At 33.7% G+C, this 25,569-nt stretch overlaps 1 protein-coding gene across 6 annotated transcripts in view; it reads left to right on the plus strand.

Moving 5' to 3' along the window:
• Positions 1–487: 487 nt before the first annotated feature.
• LOC111047564 (GTPase-activating protein CdGAPr) overlaps positions 488–25,569 on the plus strand; it is a 139,109-nt gene continuing 114,027 nt past the window's right edge. For 5 of the 6 annotated variants that reach the window (XM_039428438.1, XM_039428434.1, XM_039428435.1 and 2 more), the window contains exons 1-2: positions 488–715; positions 1,736–1,865. In XM_039428438.1, coding sequence (XP_039284372.1) covers positions 1,761–1,865 — 105 coding nt within the window. In that variant the 5' untranslated portion in view covers positions 488–715; positions 1,736–1,760. The remainder of the gene's footprint in view (positions 716–1,735; positions 1,866–25,569) is intronic. The other variant, XM_022333342.2, reaches the window with a different exon arrangement.

Here is a 25,569-nt window from a genome sequence, read left to right on the forward strand (position 1 = left end):
CAACACAAATCCTAATATTTTGGAACGTTATTGAAATTTTTGTTTGGAAATATAGCTTATTTATGAACAAAAATCTACAACTAATGTTCACAAAGTTTTTATCATTCCATTCTACTGTATTTCATTATAATAGTTCAATTGATAATAATTTTTATTCATGTCAATGTCCATGTACTATTTTCAAACCTTTTTATCTGTTTTACTTTAATTCAATGTATTCTTTCATGGCTTACTTTGGATAAAAAGATCTATAGTAGGCTATGATTCTGTGCAATATAAAAAAGACTACCTACTCATTTGCATGTTGATAACTACAGTAACTAAGTGATATTTTTTTGAATCAATTACAAATACATTAATTAATTAAACAATAATTTATTTGGCATTATGTCAAACAAATTTGAAAGCGGCGCTCAATAGTGATAGGTTCTTCAATTAGCATGTAGACTGCTCTAGTGTCGCGGCACCAGAAGGGGAATCTGGAGAATATTATGGCGTTGACCCTATTGTGGTAGTCTTCTGTATTCTGCGTTCGTGTTTATTTCGTGTAGTGTTGCTATGTGTCTCTTTGCATTTGTGGATTAAATTGATATGTTTGATAGTTTGTTTCTTGTGCATATCTGTGTTTAGATAATAAATACATTATTTTTGCTCTGTGAACTACGAGACAGAATGTGCTTCCAAGTGTTCCCAGCTCCTTCAGCTGGTGTTTCAGGTACACATCCATAGCGTTAACCTATTAGTAGTCAACTTTTTATGACATTTACCTTCTTAAAAGTCTTAACATAATCTATTTAAACACTTTTTTTTATTTACCACCTATTAAAATGTCTAGAATAGCAAGATGTATTTTATAACATTTTGCCAACAGGTGAAGCGACGAATCTGAGCATTTGAGCCAGTTGTAAACATGGCTGGTTTTGAGGTTATCCTTGATTTGTCGCCAATAATTTAATTTATTTTGATTGGATATTTCAACTTTTAATGCTTTTTGATGTTTTATGCTACACATTTTATCAATTAAAATATGCTTTTTGCATATTTTAATTAATTTTCATTTATAAATGCTGTCCAAAATATTTTGAAAACTTGAAATAACAAAATAAATTATAAACTTTAAAATGTTATATTATGTGGAAATTGGCGTATCTAGTTATAAAAATTTACTTTTAATGTATTAAAAATATTTAAAACTTTGATGTAAATATACAGTTTTTCTTGATTTATAAAAAAAATATTGGCTTGAACCGTATATAATACATTTTTTATTCATATTTTATCACATTGAACTTACAATTATGTAATGTGGCTACAATTAACCACATTATACTTAATTTACAACTTCTTACTTGAAACCTTTGATGCATTAGTCAAGACCAGAATCAAGACTTGAGAACTTGAGTTTAAGCTGGTCACACTTGAGTTATTCGTTGTAAACGGTTGCCTAACCTTTAAGCCTGTTTGTTACAATTTAAATAAAATTTAATGTCACAAGAACCAATCAGAAAGGCTTTTAAATAAGTAGCTTTTGTGATCGGTTCTTGTAGCAGTTAATCATTGTTCAAATTTGACAGGCTTTTGTGCAACCGAATATAAATTTATAAATGAACTAAATTTAGTACTAGAGTAGAGTAACTCAAAATATTCTGTTACATAAGCAACAAGTTGAAAGTTACATCTTTTAGCTTATTCAACCAATTCTCATGCGTTTCATGCTTACATGATTTCTTTACAGATTTCGCTGTGGTGAATAATGTGACATGTTTGTAGAATCGCGTCAGCCAATAATAGGCAGAATGGCAGTTGTAAGTGGTTCTCGCAGATCTCGTGGTCTGACCGATATTCTGCCACAACCTGGAATTTCGGTGAGTCCAATTCCATTAAACTCTGATCTCACAAGTTTAACATCAGTTCTTATCATTTTCCAAACAATATTTACTGTATGATTGAAACCGATTGGCTACTTCGTAGCCAAGCTTTATTAGAAACGTGAATAATAAGAATAGTTTTGTTCATAAATGTTTGTTGTGAATCTTTCGTGCAATTGAAAGATCAAAATGTATTCAGTAACATCCTTAGTAGCTAAGATTATTGAAAATTTGACTGGATTGCTTGGTTTGTGGTACATGCTCTGGAATTTTAATCAATCAACATAATATACCTATAATATTTTTTTCATTTTAATGCACAATGCATTTAAAATAATAATTAACTTTGCGAGTGCGCAGTAGTAGTCGGTCATGAGTCGGTACATTAATTCAGTGCCATAAAGCGACGAAGCCGCTCGATATTGCTAGCGGCTGCAATACATAACCAATCAATCCATTCGATTTATTCGATTTTCATGTTGAATAAGCGTTATGGCGGCAGATGAATTAGAAGTGTTGGCTGTATTGCTTTTACTAGAAGTAGATATATTTAACTGAAAATATTTTTTAATTCTACTAGAAAAAAGTTCAAGCTTCATTCCGACGCGGCTCAGTAGAGACACGGTTACAGCCGCGCGGCTAGAATCGTAGAGTCGTAATTGTAACTGAACCTTTAAGATCGACTCTAAGCTCATCCAACAATTTCCATAAAATCCAACTAATTTCCATACCTTTGTAAGGTATAGTAAAGACCCTTTGTACTTGGATCAAATAAATTGAAATTATCAAAGGAAAGATAGAAACTTGCAAGGTATTGTGCGCTTTCCTCACCGAGATAAAATTGAGCAAACTATTTGTTAGTAGGCTTGTAAACAGCAGTTGTAATGTGTTGGTCGGTGCCAGGCATTGTGGTGACTTGTAGAGGCGAAATGGGTATAATGTGAGCAGTGGGCGAAACATCAATTCGAATTGGGATGGTGGTCTCTGCTCTGCTCTGCGCTCTACCATCTACTTACGCACAAAGCGTGAAGGCCACGCCTGACGGCCCACGTATCTTTTTCACCTTCGGTCTCCTTATTCCGCGGCGGTAGTCCTAGAATTTCTTGCTTCAATAGGTTTCTGGCTGCTTGCAGGCTCTAGTCTTCCAAGTTTTTGCCATCGGATGTATCACATTTTTTACAACGCAGCATTGGAATTCAGGCAACGCTGTATCAGATTATAGGCGACGCTGTACTGAAATTTAGACATAGATTTTTCGCTAAAGAGTATGATCACAGAAGCCCCAAGATTGAGTGTAGCTGGTAATGGGATATTCTGTATACATAATAATGAGAGATAGACTGGACCTAGATCCGTAGGTAATTTCCATCCTCGGGGAATTTTTAATTTATTTCATTAAACTTTCTTTTTTATTTTACTCATATAACTTCCATCTAAAAATGATGTAATAATTGATAAATCATGTGAATGGTTTTATACTCAAAATTGTTTCTTATCCGATCTCTTTACCACCCCTCCCATTACCTTTACCCAAGCATAAGGCTTGGACGCAATATCACCAAAAATGTGTAATATTTCTAAAACACCATTTTGATAATTTGTCGTTGGTTTTCTTATTCAGGTGTATACGCATATTTTAAATAATTAGTGTACGCTTTCAGCTGTAGTAACCATCTCGATAAGGAAGCTCTAACATTTTCGCTGTGCATTCAACCATTTCCTCGTGAAGGTTTAATAATGAAATCTCGCAACTTTATCGTTTTTGAATGTGCCGTCAAAGTGTGACTCGTCTATGATTTATGGCTTTTGAGTGCAAACGAATGGTGAAAGTGAATTTCCAATTTGTGCAGTGTTCCGTTTGAATGGTTGATGAGATGCGATTGTGTTGCGATCGCTCTGTGTAGAAGGGCTCCTTTGAAGCAATGCGGCGGTTCACTAACGTAATGTGCTCAAATCAATACTATTCTATATCGATATTCAAATCGATACTTTTCTATACCAGCACTAGTAGATTATGTTAACGATGCCAAATAGACAGCTAAAGAAGTTTATTACCTGGGCTTATTGTTTTGTACTGGAGCTCTGATGAGTAACTGAAAGAATCGGAAGTGAAAGTGGGTACGACCGTACGACTTCGACCTTCTAGTATTCGTTCACCTTCATAAGTTTGCTGTGACGTGGTGATGTGATGATACCAACCATTGCAGCTACCTTTCTTTTCACTTGTGGCTTTTCATTTCTATTTCTCCTCAGAGTCATAACTTGTTGTAACACGTTGCTGTGAATCGAACAGCATTCATTTTAACAACTTCACTACCTCGACTTCTAAATTTTCTCATACCTAAATGCTCATTACTTATCATTGGAAAAGTTTGTTAAAGGATGATACCTTCCAAGAGAACCCAAGAAAAATGTTTTAATGTTGGAATTATTTTCATTCAACGAAAAAGTTTAATTGAAATTAATGGACGGTAGCAAGAGACATATTGAACTGAACTCATCCATTTATTTTAATGAAAATAACCATGACTAATGGCTAGATGACATTTTCCTTGCCTTCACGTGAGTGAGGGTCTCCTCTACATCGTGAACTTGTACATTCATAAATAATGAAGAAAAGTTCATCACAGTATGTAAAAGTAGAAAAGCTCTATAAGATCTGTGAATAAGTCCTCTTCCATTAGCAACATTACTTTACCACAAGTTTACACTAAGAGTTCATAGCAGGTTAAGTGGAGGTGGAGAACCTAGCTATGAAAAGTCTTCTTCCATGAACCGCAATTCTAGTGCGGTTATATAATTCACTCGAATGCTATTTCACATTGAAAAATCGCCCAGCATTATTCCTCATTAGAGAAATACGGTTATATAATAATTATTTTTTAAGTATTATAATTTTAATAAAGTTATTTCTAAATTCGGTCACTTAAGAAACCTTTATGAGTTACAAAATAGTTTTAAAACGTTGTGGAGGTAGTGTTCACCTACGATTTGATTGATGGCTGTATAATATACTGTTTAAATCTGCTTAATAGAGCATTTATCCAGTCTATTAAGCCTATCTACTCATTTTGTCACTCGAGCATTTGTAGTTAAAATATTCCATCTAAATTCAGTAGAACTCTGACAATTGATTTCCCCTATTTTATAACGTCGGTTATGTGAATGGATCTGTTATGAAATGGCCACTATTTTGGAGTTGGTCTATCGATTAGTCTCGGACTATGTTTGTGTGTTTTCCAGTAGTGGTGCCATTTCCACAGTCAGTCATTGGTTTTCCCAAGCGTGCTAACCCCATTCTGTCCTGTTTGCTACGCTCGTTTCTAGCTTTCCACCAGTGAAATGCGACTTTATGGAAAGCGCTGCTTGCGTAACCTGGCGTCGAACGCTGCAGCTACTTGGGCCACGGCCAATAATGGCTTTCAGAAGGTGACAAATAGAGCCATTGAACAGCAATCGTGTGGAAAGAATTATTTTGTATAAGTCTGTAGATTTTATCTGCAGTCTAGGTTATTCGGTGAGCATTACTGTATTGCTCCTGATAGATATGTAGGCACTATAGAGGTAGTATATTTATAAGGAATACTGACAGTATAGTGTAAATATGACTATAGAAGGTATCGGGAGTCTTGTATCGCTCTAGCTAAATATATGGGTACGATAGTTAAGATTAGAAGTACGATACGTTGAGTTAAGTTCTTTTCTTTCCAATTATTTAATGTGCTTGATCGAATAAATAAATTTAAATAAAACTGCTTTCAATAAGGGCTGCAAAAAATAATCATTCATAAATAAACGTATGATTAATCAGTTCTAGTACTAAATAAATAGAAGAACTTGAAAACCGTAGGTCTAACCACTATTTACAATCTAAGTTCTTTTATTTAGAATGAAGAATACAGAATACATGTGATATATATTTCCATTCTTATAGAAGTTTGATACATCTTTGTTTCATGGTTTATAGTTTCATGGAAAACTACTAAAATTCCAGCTGGAGTAGAATAATTTAATGTGTTACACTAGGATCGACCTTGACCTGTCTCGCAGCTGTTGGTTGGTCCTCTTTTATTCCACTGCATCCAATGGCCTTACAAATAGATCTGCTATCTCTTTCTGTTATGTAGCGCACTTATGCTCTTTCTTAACTGTAGCGCACTTTATAGGTTCTACCTTTATCAATTTGCAAATTAAGCACTAAAGTATGGCACGGTGCAGATAGAGTTCTATTGCCTCTTTGCCTCTATATTATATTCCTCTATCTGTCTCGCTCCCTTTCTATGTCATGTGTTGGACGCATCTCTTTCCTCTAGTGCAGTATGCTTGACACATGACCCCTGAGCACAGTGGCTGCCTCTGCAGTAGCATCTAGGTCGCCAGGATACGACAGCACGAGACTGCAGCATTCTGTTTTTCATTTCAGTGCGGTCATGCTCTTCTTCTCGCCAACTCGCCAACTGCTGGTTGGCCGACAAACTGTCTGTTGGCATACGACAAAGTTCAAATCTCAGTTTAGATCGATAAAAGCGAATGCACTACGTTGTTCTATTATGCTAGCATTTTATTGCATTACGTTGTTTGCCATGTGACATTTTCGAAGAGCCAGGACGTGTTAAAGGAAAACTATTGGTGGAATCCAAACTATAGTGAGGTCCTTGTTATAATGGCAGTGTAGAAAGATAGAAGAACAGTGGATTAGTATCCACAAGTATCCACGATCTGGTAACGTTGCAGAGGTAGAAAAGGATGGCGCTATTTGCCTTGTCGAATGATGGACAAGGATAGGAACACCAATGTTCTTCAAATAATGCCATTATAAAGTGGACCTCGCTGTACAATTTATTTTATATTGTAATAATGGAGATATTATTCCGTTATCATCAAAAAGTTGAATACAAGTTGATAGATTTTTCAATAGTGAGTTTAATCAAAGTTGAATAGTAATCTTTTGATTAGAAATATTTAATCTTGGGTGATGCAATCGTTGTGATTGTTGAACATGAGCCATGACCCATGATTCATCTTACTTATAAATTTCATAATAATTATAATGCGTGCTATTCGTACATCAGGTAACAGTAATCAGCGCCACTGATCCTACTGGTTTTCAACCTTGTTTTTACTTTTCTATGTCAACCTACTTCTACCGCCTCTAATTATCAGTTACATTGAATTAGATATATTTGCAAGATTCAATCCAGAGTCATTGAATTGAAAACGAAATCAAGTAAATGCAGTTCCATTACCTCACCTAATACGTTTGTAGATTACGTAAACTTTTAAAGTTCAAGATTAGCAATAGTTGAGTTATTTGTGAAAATAAAAATCGTTATTTAATTGATTACAACTTGATAGCTGGTTAAACAGAGTCATCGTCAAGATATTAGAGAATCTTTCAGTTCTTCAATTGTGGATAATTCCTCATTACCGTATGCTTTTCATCTACTGCGGGTGCGATGCCTGATGTTGAATACACGAACAAGAATTAAATATCCCCAGTAATCTTGTTAAAATAAAGGCAGCCTATCGTCTATCTATCTATTTTCGAATCAGCTGCCAGTTACTCTAAACCCGTCATTGAACTTTACTCACACTTGAAGAATGTTAAATTATCAAGTCCAGCCGATCCTTCCAGATTCAATTGAACAATAATGTACATTGATTATACCAGGCATTAATCCATCTCATATAAGTGGATGCTAAGTGCCAAGTCTCATCTTCCACAGATGTTGTTCGAATTAATACATTGGCTGCCATGATAATTCTGCATTCGTACTAGAAGTAGTTCTGCTGAGCAGATGGTTTGAATCAGTAGTATTGTTTGAAGTGATGAATGTGCGGTACTGTTTTTCAAGAAATGCGGTCAGACTGAAGTGAATTGGAATCGGCCAGTTGAGTTGAATGTATGTCTCAGTGTAATGAAGCACAGCCAAACAAGATGATGTGTGGTGAAGTGGGTCAATAGTGGTGTGCAAGAGAGAGGGAGAATGTGCTGCTTGTGTCGCCACCCACATCATCTCCATCTCCAACGAATCTTGTTGCAGAGAAGAGATGCAAGACGAAGAATTGATGGTTGTAATAGGGAACGCTAGTTCACAGCAAATCAAAATGACAACCACTTAGTTGCAGCCCTGTCCAATTCGGTGGTGAGTTTCACTGCAGACTATCAGCATTGGATGAATTAGAAGTATTGATGCTATTTATTAGAAATACTGACAGTATAAAGTGAATCTCACCATAGTCGCCGAGAACACGCCACTCGAGAAAACGAAACGTAAACATCGAGACATTTAAATTGACTTTGCGTCGGGACGTCAATCAATGGTTGTTGGCGTTGATGTACTTGTCTGATAAATAACAACAACAACAACGGAGTGGCGTTTTTCGTCCATCATTCATCTGAGTCTCAACAGGCGAACAAGCGGACAGTTTATTCATAGCCGTTATCGTCCACTTCAAACTGTCAGCATTGGTTTTATGGGAAGCATTGATGTAATTTATATAGAATGCTGACAGTTTGCAGTGAATCCAGAGCCTCTTATTTATGTGTGCACTTGGATATATTCATCGCTTTTAAATTGTAACTGAGGCATTATTCATTGCTACATCATTTATCAATCCTCCATGCCGACCAACATCCCCCAAGAAATAATTAATTGCGTCCAGATATGAAATGTACTCTATTGATTGATAGTGTTGTGAGGATGAATTAATCTCCGAATTTCAAGCTATGATATCATAACAAGTCGGATGATATCATCAGAAATATGCTCACCAGTGCACTTGAGAGAACTGGGAATGAAAAGCATTGTTTTCTTCTTGGAAACTATATTTCTCATTTTGAAGATATGAATTTGATTCCGGATGATTTTGAAACATCCATTCAAACTATTTTTAAGCATGGATACTTGATACCTAAAGCCCTGCAGGAGTATCCAAGGAATATCCTTCACTTATTATAAATTATTCTATGTATGATGCCAGTAACTCCACAGGACTCGGCTATACCCAATAAAAGTCATGGACCAACTTAATTTATTATTGAATCAAGAATTCAATGTAATTTTTCAATTTGCGAAATTGAAAATCGATGTCTCCAGAGACGTACTGAATTGAATTCAAGTTTTTTGAAGTCTGTGTATTATGAGAATGGCTTGAAATTCATCTAACAGATGAATTTAGGGGATGAATATTATTCAATTCTCTTTGAATTGTTGGTTTGAATGTGTGATACAAGATTCTTATAAAATTAATTTAGACGGCTTTAAAAAATGTATATAACACTAGTTTTCTTATCAGCATAAATGCAGAGTGCCGAGTATCTTCACAATACTCTATGAGAAAACTGTACTCTATTAGATAATGTAATTGTGCAATATTGAACTTGAATGCGAATTGGAAAACAGAACAAGTACTCTGGTAGATGCTGGTAGGAGGCAAGATTTTTACTTACTTTTGGAAACTATGAATAAATCTATAGTGAGATTGACTTCAAGTTGTCAGCATTGTCTAAATGGGAAGCATCAATGTTATTTTCAAGGACTAATGGCAGTTTCAGTCTCACATTGTGCTTCTTATCAATAATTTCAAGAGATATCTTCTAAACCAATATAAAACAACGGCGAGTTGATAATTACGAGTTGTTATAAATTTTCATTTCGCAGTTGCAATTATCCAAGCTCTAAGAAGAGTACTTCACGAGAGATCATTGGCGGTAATATTAGAGCCCGTCAAAGGATCCGGTAAGCACCGTAATAATAGAATTGCAGAAAAAAATATTAGTGTTCAAGTGCGCAGTAGAAATAAACTTGATATTGAGTACAGTCTTTCACAAAATTCAGTCTTTAGTTGACAGCCTTGCCGCCATATGTTGGATGATAATTTCATCACTAGAATGAAGAAATCTTCCTAAAAAAGTTGGGAGAGCTCATGACGTTAAATGTGATCGGAATTGACTTCAACCATTTGACTCAAGAAGAGGCTTTTATTTGAAAACAATTTTGAAGAAATATTTAGTTGAAATTCCATATAATTTCCTTTCAAATTTACAAACTTACGTTTCATATATTGTGAATTGTATGTACGTTTTTCTGCTAACATAGCAGAACTACTTTGATGCTGAAGATTTTTCTATTGTTATAATACGTTGTTGGATCAAGTTCTCGAGAATTTCTTCAACTTCAATATGAAATGGCGGTAGGCTTATTGAATCTGCAATACTATAAATACTGAAAATACTATGGAAGAAAATATGAATCACACTTAAGAAAATATTTGTATGAATGCACTCGTATTCGTAATTTCTAGGATGTTCTAATAACTATAAATAGTATGACTTGTTTTTCTTGATGGAAAATCATTGATAAGATAGCATAAAGATTCGAGATTTGATCAATTTGATGAAAAGACTTGAAATTGTCTCCAAATTTCAATCATTGAAATAATTAGATAAACGTGTTCCGGTCATCATTATCAATACCTAGTAAGCTCAGTTCACTAGTTTCGAATTCTGACTATAGTGAGGTTCACGCTATAATGGCAGTATTTGATTAACCTTCCAGGACGCGCGCCGTTGTAAAAAGTACAACAGTCAGAAAGTTTTTCGTTTTAATTGAGAAATTCACATCCGTGAGGTTGGTAACCTTGAAGTATTCCTCCGCGACATCTAGCTCCGCCCATAGACAAAATATTGCATTACTATCAATCACTGGTCATACCCTATTCAGTGTTGAAGAGACCGGTGTCAGAAATGTTGTACTTTTTACATCGCGCGCGTCCAAGCTTAGTGTAAAGTTTGAAGTCTAGTGGTCCATTTTTCGAAAGTGAGTGTGATGTTACCGTTAGTTTCAGATGAGTTATTATTAATTTTGCTAATTATAAACAGTTTTGACAATTTTCGTGATGTCAGATGTTCTAAGAACAAGTGAAATAGACCGACTCCTCAATGAAAGTAGTTCAGAAGATGAGCAAAACATTGACTTTTCAGATGACAGTGAGGAAGTGATAGAATACAACTAATTTTCGGATGATAGTGAAGTAGAAGGTGGCAATGGAAGTGAATGAGAAACCAGTAATTTCGTTGATGAACATTCTCCCGAACATGATGATATTGAGTTAATTCTTGTGAAGGATGGTGATACAATCTGGTGTACGTCTGAAGTAGCAACAACCAGCAAGACTAAGAATAAAACTATTATAAAGATTCTCCCTGGTACAAAGAAGGTGGCTAAGAATGCAAAAGATGAAGTTGAAGCATTTTTATCAGTTATCAGCCTTGATATGATTGATGAGATTTTATATTGCACTAACCAGCATATTGTATCTTTAGCACCTCAATTCAAAAGGGAGCGAGACTGTTTACAATCGAATAGAACTGAAGTGGCCTGAACAAAAAAAAATTGAGAAATAAAAAAGAGCTTCAAACATTGAATGAATGGTATATTTCTGTACGGAGTTTTTACTATGTGTATTAAAAGTTTTCTAACATAACATTATTTTTTTTAGTTCCTTCTAATAATTATTAAAAATCCAAAACATACTAAAAATATCATACTAACATTCAAAAATAGTCTTGTAATGAAAATAATGATAAAAGTTGCACATATAAATTGATATAGTAGCTATTTTAATGAAGGAACCAAGTGTTGTATAAAGTACAACGCGCGCGTCCTCGTGTTACAAAAATAGGCGCGCGTCCCGGAAGGTTAACATTAGTGTTGCTACCCTTGTCTATCATTCGACAGAGCAGATAACGCTAGCCTTTTCTAGCTCGGCAAAGTTACCAGATCGTTTTTGAACAGTGTAGAAATATAGATAACTAACAAAATATCTTATCTCAATAATTATGAACATTTATTTTTTTACATTGAAAAATATATTTTCTTGACGAATAAAATAAAATTGATTATTCTAATAATATGACATTACATCAGATATACCTGTATAATCAGCTATCCTCCGTAGATGGCATTAGCATGCCAGAGAATCGGCAACGCTGTTCTCCTATCTTTCTCTACTGCCATTATAAAGTTGGCATCACTATAGTATTATACCAACAGTTACTAGTCTCTAGTAAATCAAGTCTAGTCGAAATTGAAAAACTACAGTTGAATTGTTAGTGGCTGTGACAATTTCTATTACTTTGTGTCAATATGCGAACTTTTATCACAATTTCACCTTCAATACTACATGGATTAGATAGATGAAACTTTGTTAAGGCTGTAGTTCGGTACACTTTTTGCAATTCAAATTGCATAATCATTTTCAATATAATTGTTAAGATCATTATAAGAGTGAGAAAAAGTGACAACTGAAATTTTTAAGTGGTCTGATAAGCGAGTTATGAGTTGTTGAAGTGCTTACTTTCCAGATTTCGTTTTCTTTCCAGATCATGAACGGTTTCGACTATATTAACAGAACTTTTCTTAAAAATTAAAAAAATGTATCTTTCCAAACTAAAACATTTTATTCCCCATATCGTTCATAAATAAAAAAGTAACATTTTTTGTAAATTCGATAACTTGTTTATTTTTGCCATAAATCGCGAAAAAACGCATATTAGAACAAAGCCAATGACATACTGAATGTATTAAAAAAAATCCAATGGAAAATTCGAAACCGTTTATGATCTGGAAAGAAAACGGAGTTAGCACTTTCATCAACCCATAACTCGCTTATTAGACCAGTTGCCACTTTTTCTCACTCTTATAATGATCTTAACAATTATATTGAAAATGATTATCCAATTTAAATAAGAAAAATTGTTGCGAACAGCCTTAAAGCATTAATGTAGTCAGATACAGAAATAGAACAGAGATACGATGTTCAATTAATGAATGTACATCCAAGTAGTGGTTGATGGATGACCATGCGTAGACGAAACAGGTCACACGTTCAATGTTGGCTCTCATGTTGTCGAGAGCGTCCCGTAGCGAAGCGTGGGCGAGCCAAGTGTTGAAGTTGAAGCCCACGTAGAGAAAGGCCACAATAAGCCATAAGGGCTGCTTTGGTTACGAAACACAACATGCTATAGCTTGCAGTGAGAGGGCCTCATTAAAGGAAAAGTGAAGAATTTAAATACAGTGCAGTGTAGACTGTTTGGTAGCTTAGCAGGCGGCAATACGTTCTACCAAAACTGGTTTCTATCTAATAGATTCACATTCATGTGTCAGCATTGCTTGAATGGGAAGTAGGCTATTGATGTTGTTATATTAGGAAGCAGTTGCAAGCTGCACTTCAGTTTGGTGTTGCAGTTGTGGCGTGACTTGGTCATTCATGTAGTTATTGTCTGTTTTGCAATAATACTTTTAAGGGAAGAAATAATGGCTGTCATTAAATTGTACTAAAGGTTCAGAAATGGCAGATTTTGAAAGCGTGACTCAGTTGAAGTACATTCTGGTTTGGATGTAACTGATGCGGTAATAACTGTCTAATCTGTAGACAAATATTGTATTATAACTGTAATTTTAATGTTGAAGAAAAACCTGAATATTTATGTTTGTGTGTCAGTAGCCCAAGTTAGGTTTAGACTCTTTTTTGCATCAACATTTTAAAATGTTATATTTTTGTTATCAGCAAATTCATAATGGAAATAAATGAAATACAATTAGTGCATAAGTCAAAATGTACGGCCTTTTTACTAATTTGATTTTTTCATGTTTACCCTACCGTCAGCCATTCCAAAACATGAAAAAATTAGAAATAATTAATAGTTACAATCATTCAACAACATAGAGATTCCTGGGCTAGAGGATCGGATATACACGGGTACAACACGAGGTCTAGGAATGCTGTAAGACTTGATGCTCATAGAACGTATTTTTCCCAAGGTAGTCCTGATCACATGAGCAGGAAAATATTGAACTCTCTCCCACCTGTTATATTTGAGATTGACTCAGAAGATTTGTTGAAGATTGAGTTGAAGGACTGGATTTGAGACAGAAGATTTGTTGAAGATTAAGTTGAAGGACTGGCTGATCAAAAAATCTTTTTACAGTGAAATGGAACTTCTCGAATGGAGAGATTTTGAAAATGATGTGATTCTTCTCAATTTGTCATCGTATTGAGCTATTTTCTGTCATTCTAATATCTTAATATTTTTTACAATGTGATGTACCAATGTAAATTTGACGTGTGTCAATAATGTATTATTGTACAATGCATGACATCAATAAAATTGAAATTGAAATAGATATCACAGCTATCAAATAATAAAATAGATATTCTGCCCTGAAACTGTTTTTGTCAACATTCAACTGATATCGCTGTCAATCAGTAATATAAAATATTTTATTAAAAGTTTTTTTTTTCAATTAATTAGTTAATGGTTAATCTATTTCTAATATACAGGGTGTCTCACCAAGGTTGTAACAGCCGTTTACCATAGATTCTACTCAACATTTCTGACAAAAAATGTTCAGTAAACTTTTTTCCTATCGATCTTAGTTTTCGAGATAAATCGATTTTTCGATATTTTTAGAATAGGCCTACTTCCGGTCATAAAATACTCAATAACTCGAAAACTACTGGTCGAATTTCAATTTCAAGGGTATTGCTGGAAAGAGAAAAACATTTCTAACAAGAATTATGTAATTTTATTTGTTGTTAGATATTTTGTAGTTTTTTATTAGGGCTTAAACTTGAAAAAATGCTATTCTTCAAATTCAAAGTCAAATTTCAAACCGTTTTTTCTTGGTTTTTCTCCGGGTAATAATAGTAGTTTCAATATTTCAAAAACTTCCACACTCTCCATACACCAATAACATGTTCAAGTACTCAATCAAGGTAAATTTCATGATAATGAAAGCGAACACTTCTCTACTAGCCAAAGTTGATACATATCATGCCAATTAACTGGAAAGCACACTGAAAACTATACTGAAAATAGGCTGAAACATACACTTCTTGTTTTTTTTATTCAGGATTTATGGTACAGGAAATAATGCAAATTATTGAAAAAGTCATATCATTGTAGAATGTTAAAATGTTGATTAAAACTTGTGAATATTGTCAGAGAGAAATCAGGTGATTTCACCCATAGGATCACCACTTGATGCATGCTGTTTGTGAATTTCCTCATTTGGAAGGTGTTCATTCCAGATATTAGCAGTTTTGAACACTTTATCATGAAACTTACCTTTTCGAATTCATAATCATTCGAAAGCTTATGAAATTGAGAAGTTTTTGAAATATTGAAACTACTATTATTACCCGGAGAAAAATCAAGAAAAAACGGTTTTAAATTTGACTTTGAATTTGAAGAATAGCATTTTTTTAAGTTTAAGCCCTAATAAAAATCTACAAAATATCTAACAACAAATAAAATTGAATAATTCTTGTTAGAAAGGTTTTTCTCTTTCCAACAATACCCTTGAAATTGAAATTCGACCAGTAGTTTTCGAGTTATTGAGTATTTAATGACCGGAAGTAGGCATATTCTGCAAATATCGAAAAATCGATACATCTCGAAAACTAAGATCGATAGGAAAAAATTTTACTGAACATTTTTTGTCAGAAATGTTGAGTAGAGTCTATGGTCAACGGCTGTTACAACCTTGGTGAGACACCCTGTATAGTGATCGGTTGAAATAATTTATCATTTTCAAGTGGAATAATATTCTACTTACCATTAAATACATCATGTAATCGTTTATCATGGTCATTGTGAAGTAACGCGTACTTTTGTCCAATCAGTAGAAACTAGGCGGAGTTAGTCCAGTTCTTATTCGTGATTGGTTCATGAAAAATTGGAATTTTCCTTATCAGTCTATAGTTAATGCCTTATAACGGCAGAAAATTTCCAGCGCTCCAGCAACTCGTTGACCAATCAGAAAAGAGTAGGCGGAACTATGAGGCTTGTCTAAAATCATGTTCGTAATCTAGATTGTGATAGGTCTAACGGTCTCTCAGTTCCTCTGTTCCGTATTTATTACAATCATCCTATTATTATCTATTCTTTCGTCTGGTCTGTCGGCCTCTCTCTTCCGCTGTCCCATATTTATTACAGTCATCCTCTTATCTATTCTTTCGTCTATCATTTTCAATAAATTCACGATTGTAAGGCTAGCTTCACACGCATTCGGTTTCATTCGGTTCGGTTCGGTTCGTCACCGAAAACGAATGAAGCTTTCATACATGTCAGGTTTTAATTCGTACGGTTCTAATTAGGTATTTTCTTCTCAAACACAGCTGTGTTTGGATTTTCACAGTTCATGGTATATTTAAATATAACAGCTGGTGTTAAATTGTAAGATGTTATTTCTTGAACAAAAAAATTGTGAATTATTTGAATTACTTTTTGATTATGTTAATTTTGGATGTTCAGAGAGATTATTTTTTTAAATTGAGAATTTTTTCCTTGTTTTGACACATGGTATATAAACTTCATCTCAAATCATGTAATATTCGTGGAAAAATAAAAAATAAAAATTCTCTCTGAGTTTCAATTTATATCTTTCATATTTTTTTAGCAAACTATTCATTGAGAAAAAATGTTCCTGTGAACTAACAGAAATGAATTGACCATATGATTTTGACTTGGAAAATTTTGAAACAGATAATCACGTTATATCAGGTTGAAATAAAAACAAAAAAGGCAAGCGTGTGTAAAAGACTTTGTTTTTTCTTGGTTTTTCTCCGGGTAATAATAGTAGTTTCAATATTTCAAAAACTTCCACACTCTCCATACACCAATAACATGTTCAAGTACTCAATCAAGGTAAATTTCATGATAATGAAAGCGAACACTTCTCTACTAGCCAAAGTTGATACATATCATGCCAATTAACTGGAAAGCACACTGAAAACTATACTGAAAATAGGCTGAAACATACACTTCTTGTTTTTTTTATTCAGGATTTATGGTACAGGAAATAATGCAAATTATTGAAAAAGTCATATCATTGTAGAATGTTAAAATGTTAATTAAAACTTGTGAATATTGTCAGAGAGAAATCAGGTGATTTCACCCATAGGATCACCACTTGATGCATGCTGTTTGTGAATTTCCTCATTTGGAAGGTGTTCATTCCAGATATTAGCAGTTTTGAACACTTTATCATGAAACTTACCTTTTCGAATTCATAATCATTCGAAAGCTTATGAAATTGAGAAGTTTTTGAAATATTGAAACTACTATTATTACCCGGAGAAAAATCAAGAAAAAACGGTTTTAAATTTGACTTTGAATTTGAAGAATAGCATTTTTTTAAGTTTAAGCCCTAATAAAAATCTACAAAATATCTAACAACAAATAAAATTGAATAATTCTTGTTAGAAAGGTTTTTCTCTTTCCAACAATACCCTTGAAATTGAAATTCGACCAGTAGTTTTCGAGTTATTGAGTATTTAATGACCGGAAGTAGGCATATTCTGCAAATATCGAAAAATCGATACATCTCGAAAACTAAGATCGATAGGAAAAAATTTTACTGAACATTTTTGTCAGAAATGTTGAGTAGAGTCTATGGTCAACGGCTGTTACAACCTTGGTGAGACACCCTGTATAGTGATCGGTTGAAATAATTTATCATTTTCAAGTGGAATAATATTCTACTTACCATTAAATACATCATGTAATCGTTTATCATGGTCATTGTGAAGTAACGCGTACTTTTGTCCAATCAGTAGAAACTAGGCGGAGTTAGTCCAGTTCTTATTCGTGATTGGTTCATGAAAAATTGGAATTTTCCTTATCAGTCTATAGTTAATGCCTTATAACGGTTAATGCCTTATAACGGCAGAAAATTTCCAGCGCTCCAGCAACTTGTTGACCAATCAGAAAAGAGTAGGCGGAACTATGAGGCTTGTCTAAAATCATGTTCGTAATCTAGATTGTGATAGGTCTAACGGTCTCTCAGTTCCTCTGTTCCGTATTTATTACAATCATCCTATTATTATCTATTCTTTTGTCTGGTCTGTCGGCCTCTCCTTCCGCTGTCCCATATTTATTACAGTCATCCTCTTATCTATTCTTTCGTCTATCATTTTCAATAAATTCATGATTGTAAGGCTAGCTTCACACGCATTCGGTTTCATTCGGTTCGGTTCGGTTCGTCACCGAAAACGAATGAAGCTTTCATACATGTCAGGTTTTAATTCGTACGGTTCTAATTAGGTATTTTCTTCTCAAACACAGCTGTGTTTGGATTTTCACAGTTCATGGTATATTTAAATATAACAGCTGGTGTTAAATTGTAAGATGTTATTTCTTGAACAAAAAAATTTTGAAGTTAATTAAAAATTGTGAATTATTTGAATTACTTTTTGATTATGTTAATTTTGGATGTTCAGAGAGATTATTTTTTTAAATTGAGAATTTTTTCCTTGTTTTGACACATGGTATATAAACTTCATCTCAAATCATGTAATATTCGTGGAAAAATAAAAAATAAAAATTCTCCCTGAGTTTTAATTTATATCTTTCATATTTTTTTAGCAAACTATTCATTGAGAAAAAATGTTCCTGTGAACTAACAGAAATGAATTGACCATATGATTTTGACTTGGAAAATTTTGAAACAGATAATCACGTTATATCAGGTTGAAATAAAAACAAAAAAGGCAAGCGTGTGTAAAAGACTTTGTTTTTTCCTGTTTCCCTAGCAACGAATTCGAATATGATGAAACCTATTCGTGTCGAGGGGGCGTTCGGTGCTATGCGGTTGCTATTCGGTACCGAATTCAAACCGAATCATCGTTTTACACTTATAGGAATTTGCTGAAAACGAAACGAACCGAACCGAAAGTGTGTGAAAGTAGCCTCTCGCTAGCAACGAATTAAAACCTGATGGAATTAATTAGAGTCAAGTGGGCGTTCGGTTCTATGCGGTTTCTATTCGGTACCGAATTCAAACCGAATTACCGTTTCACACTTATCGGAATTTGCCGAAAACGAAGCGAACCGAATGAGTGTGTAACTAGCCTAAGGATAATTATGTATTCAGGTACGATACCTGAAATTGATTTAATGAAAATGGCAGTAATCGTGACGAGTCCATCAATCGTTTTTTTCCAAATTGAAGTACGGTACGGTAGATGATGCTTTTCAGTTTTGTTGGATGAATGCAACGTTTGATAATGATGTAGGTGACCTTGCTACTGATAGCTCTAGTTCAACGAACCAGAGGAATTATTAGCTGGTAAAAGCGAAGCCGACTCCGACACAATGTAGTGGTCATTGGCATGGCAATCTAGTGAGATTCACTTCAATATGTCACCATTGCATGGATGGGAAGCATTGATACTATTAATGAGGAAAGCTGGCATTATGAAGTGAATCTCGCTATTCCTCTGACTGGTCTATTGCATCTAAAAACGCATTCGGCTCGTATTATGATGCCATCTGCACTCAAGCTGTATGCTTGCCATCTGTTGCAAGTTGCGAAATTGTCATCACTCTTTGCCTTCACAATTTTGCTATTATTTTTCAAGAATTTCCTGTTGGTTTTCAAGGCAGTAAAATAGAAGAGCTGACACCAGAACGTTCCGAAAAAAATGGATCCAACATTAATATTTCTGGTTTCGATTCAATGAAACTCAACTGAATCGTAAAATTCATAACGGTAAATCATAAAATTTGTAACTGTTATAACCATAAAATTCAATTAGTCTATGCCAAAGGTAACATCAACAAATTACATCCATTCTAACCACACTTTAATTACCACACCTGATGATATACGGCAGTCACAAAGTAGCTTAGCGTGAAACTTTACGGTGAAGTGAGCGTCTGAAATTGAATCCACACTGCGAAACTTGGTACAATAATTATGACTATGAAGTACTACTACTGTCAGTATCGCATCTACAACTCTTTAGTGGCCCTGAAGTTAGATTGTTCTCTTCATCTCATTTTATTTATCGCTTTCATTACTATGCACAAGAGTAGGCTAATCCTCAGCGAAGAAAGGTAGACAGTTTTGTTTATTCAGTTAATTTATCAAATATTTTCACAGTTTGCTTAATGCAGCCATTCTGGACAATATAAGTCTTATCACAATTCGAGAGAGGAACAGTTTTGGGCGGAAAATACTGCTCCCTCACGATCAGTGATTGATTTGCTTTTGTAAATGAATTGTTCCAAATCAAATTGAAAGAGTTTCAATATGTGCTCCATTCATGGTGTAAAATGAAAATTGAAATGTAGTTTCAAATGTGAGGCGTACATAAATTTAATGTTGTGCGTTCAAATGTAGTATGCGGTTAAAATACTGTGCACAATATTTATGTCTCGATGACAGATGTCTCGCCGATTATGTTTAATGTTTGTCCCAGAACGTGGCCAATACTGGTACCGAGCATGTATCTCCATAAAGATCCGGAACAACATAAAACAATGTCTTCTACGCAGGGATAAAGGCTCAGGCAGAAATAGAATCTAGGCCGAATATCCAGTTTCTACGTATAGGAAGTCGATGACATTAGTTCTGAGAAGACAATCGAATGAAGAAAGAAAGAGTGATGAAAGAAAGAAAGGAAAAGAGCATGTGAGAGTGTTAGCACCAGAGAGTATAGAATGCAAATACAGTCATTCCCTACTCTCTGGTTAGCACAGTTGAGAACAACTTCAGAGTAAAGGGTACTTCTTTATTCCGTGGTGTTAGTGAGGAGTAGGAGACACATTTACTTGAGAGAGACTAGATATCTATAGATCAAATGACATCACAATATTGTCATCAATGGGAATGAGAATGTGGAGTCATCTGAAGGAGTTTTTTTGTATTTTAAATTGTCAAGAAAATGACATCTTGGAACAATGATAGCACCAAAAATGAAAGAATAATTAAGATAACTAATCGATATAACTAGGATTTGACCCATTTGTGTCCCATATAATACCTAATTGCCTTGAGGTTTAAGTTACCAGGTCTAATTTTGGACAACTTTTATAGAATTCTAGTTCAACTGATGGTACAAGTTTAATGGGATTTAAATGGTCTCTATACAAATAAACAAATAGATGTTTTCGGATAACGTTGAGATTTATTTTGTATTCTTAATCACTTTTGTGACCTGAGGACGTTAACAATTAGGAAGTATTTGAAGACAATAATGAAGAATGATTCATGCTCAAATGTTTGCCGCATACCAAATGATAGCTTAATGCATTGATGTCGCCAAAATTCTTCGCTAGGAGTATAGTAGCAACCTTTTGTCAGAAACATTCTAGTTTGTTCTGAATTTGATTTTGTTGAAACTGTTTACCACGGCATTGATTTAGTCCATAGTTTAACCTTTATAGTATAAATGTATGATTGAAATTTGTTGACACCTGAACCCTTAAGCCGGCTCCAGACATGCGTCATTCGGCGAAATATTCGTCTTGCTATTTGCCGATTAACGAGCAGACATCTACACACATGCGTGGTTTGCCGAGCACTTGCTCCTTTTGGGAATAGCAAATACTTGTCAACTGAATGTCATCTACCGTCAACATGGATGTCGATGTTGATGATGCTATTCTTTCTTATCCTGCTTTTATAAATAAACCAATCCAACCCTATGTACCCCGTTCAATAATTGTATATGACATGAAAAGCCCTAGAATTTCAACTCGAATTGATAAAAAATAAATATTTGTCGAAATTTTCTAAACATTTGAAGAACTCAGGTTATAATCCTGTAACCTGGACGGGACTGGTCACTTTAAGTAACTTTTCATCAAGATTTGAATTTATTAAATGAGCTTCTTTATAACATTAAGGGCCGTTTGCACAGTGTAAGTTTAAGCTAAAGCTTAAACCAAATCTGGATTTTTTTGGTTAAAACGAAAATTCCGTTTGCGTAGTATCAGTTTTAACTCTGTATTGAGTTTAAACTCTGGGAAAGTTTAAACCTCCAAAACAGGAGGTTTAAAACAAATAATTTGGATTAACTAGTCATCTGTAAGATTTGATGGCTAAACAAATAGTAAATTATTTTTCGATGGTTGTTTTTAATAATTGGTTGCTTCTGTAGACGATAACAATTATTTAAGTTATAGTGAATCATTATTTGAATGTAAAAATGATTATAATGGAGGAATTGATAGAAGTTTTTAATGCGATTGATAAGATGACTGCTAAGAAATTTTGGATTGAGAAAAATTGGGCAAAAACGAATCATTTAAATTTCTGGGATGATAGGGAATTTTTTAACGGGTTTGCTTGAGTAAAGCAAGTGCCAATTTAGTATTTGATTAAATAAACCATTTGATAGAAAATAAGACAATTTTTATCAGTGGTCTTTGATTAGAAAACATGTTTTTAATAACACATAACTGAGATATTTCTAATAAACGAGGAAGACCGTAGTAGATTTAAATAACAAAATAAGGGTTTTATCTTACATTCTAGAATATATTTTTTGATACCAACTAATTATAAGTTTGTTTCTAATAGTAATATAGCATTTTATCATTTTTTGAAGAATTTCTTGATCGCTTTCCACTTTTATTACCGTACAGCTTATAGCTCTGTGGATTTTGAACGAGGATATAGTAGCTACATAACCTCAATTTACTGATGGTTTGTAAACAAATAACAAATTTCCTGTAAAAATAAGCCTTCCTGATATTATAAACGACGACATTCTATTACCAACTTAACGCTAAACTAGTTTAACTTAAACTGGATTAGTAAATGCACTGAGAAAACCGATTCAAGTTTAAACTTTCAGATTAACTTAAACTCGATTAACTTAATCGAGTTTAGCAATCTATACTGTGCAAACGGCCCTAAGGGTCATTAAAATACGCATGTATGGAGACGACTTTAGCTGGTGAAAAACATTGGGTTCAACTTATCAAATATTTACAGTAGTTTAACTACAGATTGTTAGTAATATTACAGTACCGACATTTTCACTCCTTATAAAAATCTGTAAAATGAAATTTTAATTTTTGAAAAGAAAATTCTTTTTTTCGGAACAATGATAGCACCAAAAATGAAAGAATAATTAAGATAACTAATCGATATAACTAGGATTTGACCCATTTGTGTCCCATATAACACCTAATTGCCTTGAGGTTTAAGTTACAAGGTCTAATTTTGGACAACTTTTATAGAATTCTAGTTCAACTGATGGTACAAGTTTAATGGGATTTAAATGGTCTCTATACAAATAAACAAATAGATGTTTTCGGATAACGTTGAGATTTATTTTGTATTCTTAATCACTTTTGTGACCTGAGGACGTTAACAATTAGGAAGTATTTGAAGACAATAATGAAGAATGATTCATGCTCAAATGTTTGCCGCATACCAAATGATAGCTTAATGCATTGATGTCGCCAAAATTCTTCGCTAGGAGTATAGTAGCCACCTTTTGTCAGAAACATTCTAGTTTGTTCTGAATTTGATTTTGTTGAAACTGTTTACCACGGCATTGATTTAGTCCATAGTTTAACCTTTATAGTATAAATGTATGATTGAAATTTGTTGACACCTGAACCCTTAAGCCGGCTCCAGACATGCGTCATTCGGCGAAATATTCGTCTTGCTATTTGCCGATTAACGAGCAGACATCTACACACATGCGTGGTTTGCCGAGCACTTGCTCCTTTTGGGAATAGCAAATACTTGTCAACTGAATGTCATCTACCGTCAACATGGATGTCGATGTTGATGATGCTATTCTTTCTTATCCTGCTTTTATAAATAAACCAATCCAACCCTATGTACCCCGTTCAATAACTGTATATGACATGAAAAGCCCTAGAATTTCAACTCGAATTGATAAAAAATAAATATTTGTCGAAATTTTCTAAACATTTGAAGAACTCAGGTTATAATCCTGTAACCTGGACGGGACTGGTCACTTTAAGTAACTTTTCATCAAGATTTGAATTTATTAAATGAGCTTCTTTATAACATTAAGAGCCGTTTGCACAGTGTAAGTTTAAGCTAAAGCTTAAACCAAATCTGGATTTTTTTTGTTAAAACGAAAATTCCGTTTGCGTAGTATCAGTTTTAACTCTGTATTGAGTTTAAACTCTGGGAAAGTTTAAACCTCCAAAACAGGAGGTTTAAAACAAATAATTTGGATTAACTAGTCATCTGTAAGATTTGATGGCTAAACAAATAGTAAATTATTTTTCGATGGTTGTTTTTAATGCTTCTGTAGACGATAACAATTATTTAAGTTATAGTGAATCATTATTTGAATCTAAAAATGATTATAATGGAGGAATTGATAGAAGTTTTTAATGCGATTGATAAGATGACTGCTAAGAAATTTTGGATTGAGAAAAATTGTGCAAAAACGAATCATTTAAATTTCTGGGATGATAGGGAATTTTTTAACGGGTTTGCTTGAGTAAAGCAAGTGCCAATTTAGTATTTGATTAAATAAACCATTTGATAGAAAATAAGACAATTTTTATCAGTGGTCTTTGATTAGAAAACATGTTTTTAATAACACATAACTGAGATATTTCTAATAAACGAGGAAGACCGTAGTAGATTTAAATAACAAAATAAGGGTTTTATCTTACATTATATAATATAGTTTTTGATACCAACTAATTATAAGTTTGTTTCTAATAGTAATATAGCATTTTATCACTTTTTGAAGAATTTCTTGATCGCTTTCCACTTTTATTACCGTACAGCTTATAGCTCTGTGGATTTTGAACGAGGATATAGTAGCTACATAACCTCAATTTACTGATGGTTTGTAAACAAATAACAAATTTCCTGTAAAAATAAGCCTTCCTGATATTATAAACGACGACATTCTATTACCAACTTAACGCTAAACTAGTTTAACTTAAACTGGATTAGTAAATGCACTGAGAAAACCGATTCAAGTTTAAACTTTCAGATTAACTTAAACTCGATTAACTTAATCGAGTTTAGCAATCTATACTGTGCAAACGGCCCTAAGGGTCATTAAAATACGCATGTATGGAGACGACTTTAGCTGGTGAAAAACATTGGGTTCAACTTATCAAATATTTACAGTAGTTTAACTACAGATTGTTAGTAATATTACAGTACCGACATTTTCACTCCTTATAAAAATCTGTAAAATGAAATTTTAATTTTTGAAAAGAAAATTCTTTTTTTCGGAACATTCATAGGTCAACCTGTTTCAATTTGACTATGGCTGCATAATTCAGTTTAATGATTCTCAGCAATTTCTCTGTCTCGATTGATTATTCTGTAAATTTGGGTTTAAAGTTTATACGAGTAGTGATATTGTAGTGCATATCCTTAGCTAAAACAACTTTAAATTGTCACAACCACTTGTTCATTGAAAAATTGAAAAACTTTTTTCAAATACGGTTTAATTAATGATTGATTAACATGTTGATTAATAATGTTATTTCCTCAATTTTCCAATAAAAAAGTGGTAGTGGTAAATTTGAAGTCATCTTATTCAATATTATTTTCTATGACATTTGCGCCCAACCAATTGTTAGCGCTATCTCCTTACAGAACGCAGTGTAGGCATATTCCCTACCATTCAGTGTATTCCATTTGCAACCATTCTGTGGATTAGTATACTATTCTTATTCTGTGTAGACTCTATACTCTCTAAAACACTATCTTACGTTCCACTGAAGTGAAATGCCCCATTTTGTACCATATTAATTATTCCAACCTCAAATCCTCCCCTATTCTCTAATCCCCGCCTCAATTTCTAACAGTGGTATTGCGTCACTACAATACACTCAACATTGTCGTTGAGAGTGCATTTTGTCATCTCTCCTTGACGTCAG

This window comes from Nilaparvata lugens, chromosome 5 (assembly GCF_014356525.2).
Source record: "Nilaparvata lugens isolate BPH chromosome 5, ASM1435652v1, whole genome shotgun sequence".
NCBI lineage: Eukaryota > Metazoa > Arthropoda > Insecta > Hemiptera > Delphacidae > Nilaparvata > Nilaparvata lugens.